Source organism: Aricia agestis, chromosome 4 (genome assembly GCF_905147365.1).
Source record: "Aricia agestis chromosome 4, ilAriAges1.1, whole genome shotgun sequence".
NCBI lineage: Eukaryota > Metazoa > Arthropoda > Insecta > Lepidoptera > Lycaenidae > Aricia > Aricia agestis.
The window spans coordinates 16,767,302-16,778,374 of NC_056409.1; the positions used below are offsets into that span (position 1 = coordinate 16,767,302).

The window sequence follows — 11,073 nt, forward strand, 5'->3', positions numbered from 1 at the left end:
GGTCTCGAAGATTGAGCGAGTTTTTATACACAGGGGATAAAATAAGCGTAGTTATGTAAATTAGTTTTTTCATTTGAAATTGATCAAATCGCAATAAACGTAGGTTATAGGTACTTAAACTTTTAGTAGAAATGGTTATTCCACGTTACTCCCTGTTACTCACGCTAATCCATGTTCCTTTGTTTGGTACGGCTTTTTCTGACGTATAAGACAAATGCAGCAACATGGATTAGCTTCGACGTAGCGTCAACTACTCCGTATCCATACTAATATTGTAAATGCGAAAGTGTCTGTCTGTCTGTCTGTTACCTCTTCACGCCCGAAGCAGAACCGATTTTTCTGGGTACGAATATACTTTGAATCCCGGGAAAGGACATACATTAGGATACTTTTTATTCCGGGAAACGCACGGTTCCGCGCGATAAACAAGTTTTTTATGAATGAGGGGGATGGAATATCGACATACAGGCGTATTAAATCTAACATTACCTAGCTTTCTTATGTTTCTTGACAGGCCATATTGTATCGAAATAAATAATCTGAAATAAGTAGGTCTACCAGAATCCGATGGCAAAAAGTGAGAAAATAAATTGACTCTATCTCTGGGTAATTGGAATAAAACATTTTGATCCTTTTTTTTCTTATACTTAGCGGCTTATTCTGTGTGTGAAACATGCAAATATAAAAATTTATCCAATGATCAAGGATATTTTTTGAAAATCTGCCATCAGATTCTGGTAGACCTATAACTTACCAGATTTAATATGAAAATATAATAAAATTCAACAACAATAAGAAGTTATCTAAATCAATACATCTTGCTACAAAATTAAGTTGGACGTAGGTAATACGTAGGTATGCGCCTAACGATTTCTGCGCAAATGTGTGCGCTAGGGGGATGAGTGATTTAAATCTTGAAAAAAAAACTTTGCTAATCATACGCCAGAACAAAAGGTTAAATGATATACTATATTATTATACATTGACTTATACATATAATAAATCAATTATATTATACTTAATAACAATAACGATAACGATCGCTATAGACTGGTCAAAAGTCTTTATAAGTTCTTAAAAAACCCTATTGAGGAGGCTTTTACTATAAGACAATCCTTCCAAAAGTCTTGATTGTTTTTTGATTTAAAACCCCGATCGCCAAAAGCTTTACGGAAACCGTTAAGGGGAATCCAAAAACTTAATAAACTACATGATATTCGCAAACGACAGACGGTCGTTCTTGCCCCTCATTGGATATTTATTTACCTGAGGGGTGCATTCCGGAAACCAGTTTTTATTTCAAGATCCCTTCGACTCTGTGTAACCGTTTATGGCTTAAAATATTGTTAAAGTATAAACTATTGTTACTTGGGAATAAGGGTTCCTCTATTCACTATTGTTATTGAAAAAACCAAATAGGTACCTATTGTTTTGTGATTTCTTTGTAAAGGTCTAGTTTGCAGACAGGATACAAAATATTATGTTGCTTTAAAATGTATTATTAAATCACTTAATTTGTATGAATGTTAGAAACTAATGAGTTTGCTTTTGTAAATCACCTATTCATATTAGGTATTATCTAAATACTAAATAATCAGATATTTTAAAAACACATTATAATAATTAAGAATACATAATTAGCAATTGATGAGACCGTAAAATATAACGCAATAACAAGATGTTATAACTTTTTTTTTTTTTTTTTTTTCGAAAGGGTCTAAGTAGTTTAATCGTGGCTATAACTAGTCTGTTGCTAGTTGGTTTGGAAATAAACAATGAGGGGGGCCTGGCCCCCTCCCCTAAAGTCAAACGTGTGACATTCTAGACGGGCAATATTGGGGAGAGCTACGAAAATAAGCTATTTTTATCTGACGTGGGGACAATGTTATAACTGTCTTAAAGCACTCAATAATGGGCCTTTTTAGGGTTCCGTAGCCAAATGGCAAAAAACGGAACCCTTATAGATTCGTCATGTCTGTCTGTCTGTCCGTCCGTATGTCACAGCCACTTTTCTCCGAAACTATAAGAGCTATACTATTGAAACTTGGTAAGTAGATGCAGTCTGTGAACCGCATTAAGATTTTGATACAAAAATGGAAAAATTATTAAAAATTTTAGGGGTCCCCATAGGTACAGCTAAAACAAAAAAAAAAAAATTCATCTGAGCTATGCGTGTGGGGTATCTATGGATAGGTCTTAAAAAATCATATTGCGGTTTCTAATATAATTTTTTTCTAACCTGAATGGTTTGTGAGAGAGACTCTTCCAAAGTGGTAAAATGTGTGTCCCCTCCTCTAATTTCTAAAGTAGGGGCATGATAAGTCTAGAAAAAATATATGATGTACATTACTATTAAAACTACCAACGAAAATTGGTTTGAACGAAATCTAGCAAGTAGTTTTTTTATACGTCATAAATGGTAAACCTTAAATTCACTTTTAATCTTCTCAACAATTCAATCAACTGAAACATAAAAATAAATCAAAAACCTTTTAATTTCATAAAAAATAAACCTTATTGTTGCTGCGGAACCCTTCATGAGTGAGTCCAACTCGCACTTGGCCGGTTCTTATAATAGAATATCATAGGGCTGCCTAGGAAAATAAAAAAATATAAAATAGGTATTGCGCAAAATTCTGCCTAATGCCTATCATAGTAATAATTTTATAAGCTCAATCAATTATTCAAATCACTAACGTCCAGTTTTCGAGGCTTTTTGACTGAAGCTTGTCTATAATGTACTCGGCGAAACATGGCGGTAGCGGTCATTGATTCCCTGTCAAAAACTTGTCATTTAGAAAATTACAAGTTTTTGTCAGGGAATAGAAATTAATCCGCGATTGACAACATTTGACAGTTCATTGTCAATCGCGGCTTAAATAGAAAATGACAAGTTTTTGACGGGGAGTCAATGACCGCTACCGCCATGTTTCGCCCATAAAGTTAATATACCTAGCGGAATAGAGCAACAATCTCGAGCTGGCAAACGAAACCGAAATTGGTTTCATTTGTGTGTAAAAATATGTGTACGTATACACTTTTACAAGCATGATTGAACATGATTTCTATGAGATTAAATTATTGTCAACGTGCGGCACGTGCCGACTGGACGTCAAAAAAAGAGTGGTGCTGTCATGTATCACACGTCTCTTTTTACCACGCAGTGTTACTGATAGTGACATCTCTCTTGCTCAGGCCTTTGTTTCTTTATTCCTCTTGGTATATTAACTTTATGGTTTCGCCGAGTGCAGTATAGTGGTTGATATTTTGACGTTAGCCAATCAAAACACACTAGTGAGCAGTGGATAAATTAATTTACTGTCAAAAAATCTCAGAAATTGGCCATTATAGCCATCACTATCATTGTAATAAAACAAGAGATTGTAATCAGTAATAAATATTTATTTACAAACAATACTTTTATACTTCTTTATAACTATACCTGGGTGGTGACTGACTTGGTACGCTTATGTCGTAGCATGGGAGATTATGAATTTCTGAAAATGAGAAAAGTTATAATTAGAGGCTTGTTAAAACATAAGTGATTATAACTTACAAGAGCAGACAAGCTATAATATTTAAATCTTTAACGTCATTGCTGAGAAATACAAAATAACTTGAGATTTTGTAGCAAGAATATTATAAGAGTGTCTGTTATAATAAAGTTCTAAGGCCAGGCGCGCACTAGCGGCCAGGGCAAAGCGGCCAGGTCACGACGGCCATCGAAAGTATGGTGTGGCCGCTGGCCGCCGTGCGGCCAGGTGCGCGTGGTCTATGGCGATTTCATACTAAGGTATCTTTCTCGATCTGGCCGCTGCGGTTTGGCCGCTAGTGCGCGCTCGGGCTAAAGATATGATATACTGTACCCTAGCTGTTGCTATAATATGAAAAAGAAAATATTCTTCACATAAAACGAATAAAAGTATTGGGGACTCTCAAAGCGCAGGACGAATGAGTTACTCGCGCCATCTATTGTTGATACAGACGTAACTCAACGTTCATAAACGAGAGCAGATGTAAAATAATAGTTTAAAAATCTAAAACACACGCTTTTAGCACGCACTAAAAATTACAAAATACTTCGGATATTTAGTTTGATGACTCAAGAGTTTTCCCTTTGCCAAATCTTCATTAGATCGCAGATAAACATAAACAATTTAAGTTCGTGACGAACGATAAATAATAACCTATTCGAAATTGTTATAAGTAGGTAATCTTAGGTAATCGTCTTTATTAAATATTTATTAAGATTTATTTTGACAGAAAATGTGGAGCGTTTGTGTAATCTTAACTCTTTTTGGACAAAACTGGCGCGAGTGGTCGGCAGTGGTGAAGCTAGCCTTAAGCTGCGCGGAATCGGAATCGGAGCGTACGGAGCGGACGGAGCGTCGTCATTTACGAAATGCCGATGGGGCGCGTCCACTGCATTCGGATTCAGCATCGGCAATTTAGTTATTCTTCGTGCATTTGCATGATGGAGCATAGTGTCGAGGATATCGCTGGTCCCGGGCAACAAAGCGGTAAACGCCGGTTACGCCCTTTTTAATGTTATTTGATTTTTGGCTTCTCTGAGTATTAGTCTATCACCCCTATTTATTTCATATTTTAAAAATAATGTTTTGGGTATAATAAATGACAAAAGCTTTATTAAATCGAAAATTCCTAAAAAAACCGGTGAAGATACGATACAACTAAGCTTTCGCTGTAAGATTCCCCAGAAGAACGGAGTAATCGGCTGGTACGCTCGAAATCTAAAGCGAAAAATACGTCGTATTATGTTCTTACAGCCGTAAATCTCAAGCGGTTTGGTGTTTTTATAAAGTCAATAAACAATGTTACAATTGAAACAATATCGCTTATTAGTTGTATTATACTTTTTTCAATTATTTCAATAATTTTTTATACTATTGGGCGATTCCATTATCGCGGGTGCAACAGTTTGACACACTTAAAGCTTCCTACAGGCAAAATGAAGCATATTTATTAATAAAATATCCTTTGAAGGGATATATTTTAACTAGTTTAACAATGATTTATAAATGAAAACCTCATCAAATGTATGAGGGCCACAAAACAGGTTTGAAGTGCTGTCACGGGTGCAACCAATTTGACCCTCCATTAAGAACTGTGATGACTTCATATGTGAATACTGTTTAGTGCGAAACTTTGACAAAATAACTTGCCTATATTTCAAAATAGCATAAAACAAAGAAACTATGTAACTAGATAAAAGTAATTATAGTAATAAGTTCTAGAAATCGGCGCAACATCAAAATTCTCAAATATGTTAAAGGTGAATTAAATCGTAATTCTCTAACAAATTTAAAAATTTTCGCCATGGAATATATAATTGTACTAGTAAGTTTGTAATAAAACTGCACCAAATTGTAGTTTTTTTAAATTTTCGGTTGTTTATTGGCCTGACAAAATTAATCGTCTAAATCACTCAAAACGATTGAATAGTTTAATTTATACAAAATATTTTGACGTATTGCTGTATAACTATACTACAACTAAACATTGATTTGAAATATACGCTATTTTAATTTATAAATATGGGAAAAAACATCGCGTCCCTTAGATGATATTGTTTAAAAACGCTCTAAATTATTCGAATTTCATTTTTTACCGATAAAAGATGTTTTTTTTAGTAAATACACATCTTTTTACGTATACTTATTCCAATTAAAAAATTTAACTAATGCTCATTTTAAAAATTCTCGTTGAGGGCCGTCTGTAGCGGAATGGCTCTATTACAATTATTTTGATATGGTTAAATAGGTAAAAAAAAATAACTTTCATATGGGACATCACACATTTGTTTTGGACCACTGTACGCTGCACTATAAACAAAATAGCTTATTTTGTCTCTCCTGAACAAAACGATGTTTGATATTACGCCTTTATTGCCCGGGGCCAGCGATATTGTTGTAATATTTTAGCTGTATTTTATTAGAACCACTTTCAATCATTATTTGCCCAATTTCATCCCAAATAACTCTCCTCAGTTGGTTATGATAATTTTGATATTTTAGATTGTAAAGTCCTTCGTATTTTTCCACTAAAGTAATTAAAATATCGTCAATAAGTATTTATGTATAGCCGTCGCGTCGTCGCAAACACGTCAGACTTAAAACCGGAATCCGAATGACGCGTTCACTGCGGATGACGTCATCGGCATAAATACCGGTCTCAAGCGCAGAAATGCCGATCCAGTGGACGCAGTACCATAGAAATCAATACAAAGCAACAAATCCGTACGCTGCGTACGCTCCGATGCCGATCCAGTGGACGCGCAGCGTTAAAGTTGACTCAGACCACATCGCGACGTGTAGATTCATTTCTAAATTTATATGGATTTGACAGATTTGCAAGACATCTCACGCAATTGAAATCTGTCAAATCCATACAAAATAACCTGTTATAATGTGTTATGTGAGGTCGTGGATGGAGTAAATAAAAGAAAATCACTTCTATATTGCGCTTTATTTAGGTTAAGCGCATTCGGTAAGGCACGTCTACTCTCCTTTCTTCATGCCGCGCTGCGCCTCGCGGTCTGAATTGATCCTTAGACGGTGCTCATATTATCATTTTCTCAATGAAATCAAACCTTCTTGCAGGGTTACAATCACACTGTAGCCCGGCCGTCAGGTCGCTGATACAGCGGTAGCTACACTTATTATGATTGTACTGTAGATCTTTTGGAATGGCTGCCCTGTGGTAAAGGTAGCCTCTAAAAGATAGCGATCTAAGCAGCGCGCAAAAACTCGGGATCGATACATAAATACATAGTAAGCAGTGGCTGTTTCACTCTGGTCGCAATCGCGTACTGCAACCATAAGGGTCGAAAACTACATTCAGATGAACCCAATCATGTCACCGCCGCGGTAGAAACAGCAAACTGGGTGGGCACGTGGTGTCGCCGCTACAGTACAGTCACCTTGAGCGGGTGGAGCGCGTTGGTAAGCTGCAGGCCGACGCTGCGGGCCAGCACGAGCGGCGGCAGGTCGGCGCGGTACAGGCGGTACAGCGCGTCGATCGCCAGCTGGGTCGGCACGTTGTGGCGCTGACGAGTGCTCTCGTACTTCGACAGCCAGGACGGGTCATCTGGAAGTATTGAAAGAAAAGTTACGCCCACACTCCTAATGAGTCGCGTATGTTATTTTTTTTTTTTTTATAAAATAAGGGGGCAAACGTGCAAACGGGTCACCTGATGGAAAGCAACTTCCGTCGCCCATGGAAAGTTAGCTGTCTTTACCTTGCTTGCCTCATTTGGTTGTAATTTAACATCTAGCTAAAGCTATTTGATTGTCCTTGCCTTTGTAGCCTGCACTAAGTACATTAGTTAGAGGAACTTTCTATGTATAACTCGAGAAGCGACATAGGACAGATTTACCTACTAGAAATGTTTAATTTCTGAGCGATATACGACTTTTTATTCTAGCAGTATAAACTCCATACTTATATCTAATCCAGCATAGAGCGCATCAGCCAGGCAGCTGGTGAGGTCTCGCACGTCACCGAAACCCAGGTTGACGCCCTGCCCGGCCAGCGGGTGCACGCGGTGGGCTGCGTCACTGTAATATTCAATGAGGGTTTTCGATATATCATATTTTGCCACCAGAGGGACGGTTGGATCTTTCGTGTCAAATGTGGTGTCAAACAGGCATATGACGCTATATTATGGTAACACGTGGAAGCTATTTCGTGATATATGACAGCTGTTTGACGACAATTGAAACGATATACCCTACGACTAATTGTGCTCATTGCCAGGCCACTATAATAATTATAAAATAAAGAAATCTATTGATACGATTACTGAATGTTTATTTAAATTACAAAATAAGTTGAAGGCTTGGCTTGAATGTGATCTGAAAACTTTTTACGACAGAAGTATTAAATGGCTATGCAATATTTTGCTTGGCTCCTTTTACATTTCATGTTTTGGTGGGATTAAATTATTCGATCACCAGCGGGTTCGACGAAAGGGTCCCATCATATCTATAAAGTAAAATAATTAAAAACAAAATATGCTGGTGAGATAAAAGAAAAAAAGAACAGTGCGCTCTTGGATAATATTCTTCTTCTATTTAAGGGCAGGGCCCTTGTCGATGGACACAGTTTTTGTCTCATTTAAACTTCATTTTAGAATAATCACTGCGAATAATATCACAGTCGATATTTTAAATTTAAAGTACTATCAAGTTATAAACATGTATCTCAAATTATACCCAATCAAAGCAACACCCGGTGCGACGTATCTCGTGCTATGTCCGAAGCCGAAGGGGAAAGCAGCGCGGGACCGAGGCGTGATGGCGCGCACGCTCGGCGGGAGTTGCCGCGCGGCGCCATCTTGGTAGCCCGCGCGCCGCAGCCACGACGCCACCCACGTGGTCGCCGCGTCCACCGCGCTGTTGCGGGGGTACTGCTTCCACTGAAATAGAAAAATGGTAGGTAAGAAGGTATTTCGACGACCTCTGTGGCTCAATTGGTTGAGTGGGTGGCAACTGGCAACTCAAGCGGTGGGTCGCGGGCTAGAATCCCGCCGACGGAACAAAAAGTTTTCAATGTTTCCGGGTCTGGATGTGTATTAAATATGTGTTAGTATGATATAATAAAAATCTTAAATATATGTATAGTATAAAAGTATTTAATATATTTCCGTTGTCTGGTACCTGTAACACAAGTCGTTCAGGAACTTAGCACGGGGCCAGACTGACGTGGTGTGAAGCATCCATAGATATTATGTATTATTATTTACTATTATTGTAATATCTTAGCTGAAAAGTTTTCACTGATAATTATAAAAAATAACAACCTCATGCTATTTACAAATACTTGGTCGTGACGTGTAGCGTCGCACCTGCGCCAAACGAGGTTATTTGGTTTTAGATTGTTCTAATCAGTATACATATTGATATTTATAATAGTTTTCAATATCTATTCACTTCTATGGAATACTTTTAAATTATAATATTAATATAGTCAAATTCTTATTTAACCACCAGATGGCGCCGATGACAAATCAGAACTTAAAACCCAGAGACACCTTAGGCAACCTTCTTTTTTACTCTTAACATATTTCCATAGTTACTAAAAATACACAAAGGTGCAAAAACAATACCAGGGCATCATTGAGTGCGTCGACGAAGCTCTCCTCCGGCAGTTTCAGCAGCTCTCTGGCGTGCGCCGGCGACGTGGACCACACCAGTGAACTCCTGGTAGAGTCTAGGGGTAGGAGAGCGATGGGGCCCGTCGGCAGGAACCGCTGCCAGGCCATGTTGTTCTCGGATTCCTGGAAGATTTTAATGTAAAGTATTAATTTACAGTGTAAATTTTTAATTTACAATAAGGGTGTTTAAAATTCTATGCCGCTATGTAGCCTTAGGGTCTATCGTGTCAAACTGCTGTCATATGTCACGATATAGCGGTCATGTGTCACGATAATTTGCCTATTTGACACGATAGACTCGACTACATAACGGCACCTCGTGGCAAATAGAATATCAAACACCCTCATTGGACCGAATAATAATTAATATTATATTATGACTCCTACACTGGTTTTGATGACGGCGCGGTGGCGGGTTTCATTGCAACCAGGCCAGTTTTGGCGGAGTAATTTTGTAAAAGAGACTCTTCTGAATTCTCTTCTTCGGCTTCATCTGAATCACAATATTATACGTCGTCAAACTGTAAAGTATTAATTTACAGTGTAAATTTTTAATTTACAATAAGGGTGTTTAAAATTCTATGCCGCTATGTAGCCTTAGGGTCTATCGTGTCAAACTGCTGTCATATGTCACGATATAGCGGTCATGTGTCACGATAATTTGCCTATTTGACACGATAGACTCGACTACATAACGGCACCTCGTGGCAAATAGAATATCAAACACCCTCATTGGACCGAATAATAATTAATATTATATTATGACTCCTACACTGGTTTTGATGACGGCGCGGTGGCGGGTTTCATTGCAACCAGGCCAGTTTTGGCGGAGTAATTTTGTAAAAGAGACTCTTCTGAATTCTCTTCTTCGGCTTCATCTGAATCACAATATTATACGTCGTCAAACTGCTTGCCTAATGCTCAATTTACACCGCCGCGGAATGGAATGGAATGGAAGCGTCAATTTCGCCTCATGCGAGGAAATTGGCACCTCCGTGGAAGACGCCGGTCCATTTTTTTGGGTCGTATTTAATTTGTGTGTTATATTGTTGACATAAAGTTCATTGTGCCATGTACCTACATTTTCGTTGAAAAAAGCCGCTTTCATTCCATTCCGCGCCGGTATAAATCAAGCCTAACATTAAATACTCAGTATGACATTAAGTAGGTACAAAGGATATGGGCGAAAAGCCCATAGACAATTAAAATTCCTTTAATAAAAAAAAAACATTGAATACTCTACAACGAGGACTGACCTCAGCCAGGTGTAGTGTGGCCACGATGCCCATGTGGTCGTAGTCCCAGGACACGTACTGCACGCCCATGGCCTCGCGCACCGCCGACTTCGCACCGTCCGCGCCGATCTGAAAACAAGTTTAAGAAATGAACACTTTCTGAATGTCTTACTTGAGCCCTACCACCGGTTCGGCGAGAAGGACCGGCGTAATAAACTCACCCGGGGCCACCTTTAAGCGATAGAAATAAAAAAGAATTAACAGGATACGAGTAACTAATGTTACTAGGATATGGCTATCCATACCAACCGGTACGAATAATAAACAGACTCATACTCGATAGAGGCCACAAAGCGATTCCAAACAAACGCACGGAGATAGATGTTATTCTATTGAAATGATCAAATAAACACACCCGATGAATGCAATATAATTACATATTTTTAAAGTACGAATCGCGCCTGAGCTGTGTAGTCGCTTCGGTGAATTCGCATTACTCCGAGCGATATATTTAATTCGTAACAACGGAATAAGTGACAAAAGATCGCAAAAAGATATACACAGTCGAACATAGAACCTCCTTGTTTTTGGAAGTCGGTTAAAAAGAAATTTAAATGAAACGAACGTTACAAAACTTAGTTTGTCATAAAATTTAAGATTTTG

At 38.1% G+C, this 11,073-nt stretch overlaps 1 protein-coding gene across 2 annotated transcripts in view; it reads right to left on the bottom strand.

Annotated features, from left to right (window-relative positions):
* Positions 1 to 3,381: 3,381 nt before the first annotated feature.
* The window catches only part of LOC121725875 (ubiquinone biosynthesis monooxygenase COQ6, mitochondrial), a 31,041-nt gene continuing 23,349 nt past the window's right edge, over positions 3,382 to 11,073 (bottom strand). For both annotated transcript variants that reach the window (XM_042113025.1, XM_042113024.1), the window contains 6 exons: positions 10,432 to 10,539; positions 9,128 to 9,298; positions 8,235 to 8,437; positions 7,462 to 7,577; positions 6,941 to 7,107; positions 3,382 to 3,497 (listed from right to left, as the gene is read on the bottom strand). In XM_042113025.1, the coding sequence (XP_041968959.1) occupies positions 3,468 to 3,497; positions 6,941 to 7,107; positions 7,462 to 7,577; positions 8,235 to 8,437; positions 9,128 to 9,298; positions 10,432 to 10,539 (795 nt within the window). In that variant the 3' untranslated portion in view covers positions 3,382 to 3,467. The remainder of the gene's footprint in view (positions 3,498 to 6,940; positions 7,108 to 7,461; positions 7,578 to 8,234; positions 8,438 to 9,127; positions 9,299 to 10,431; positions 10,540 to 11,073) is intronic.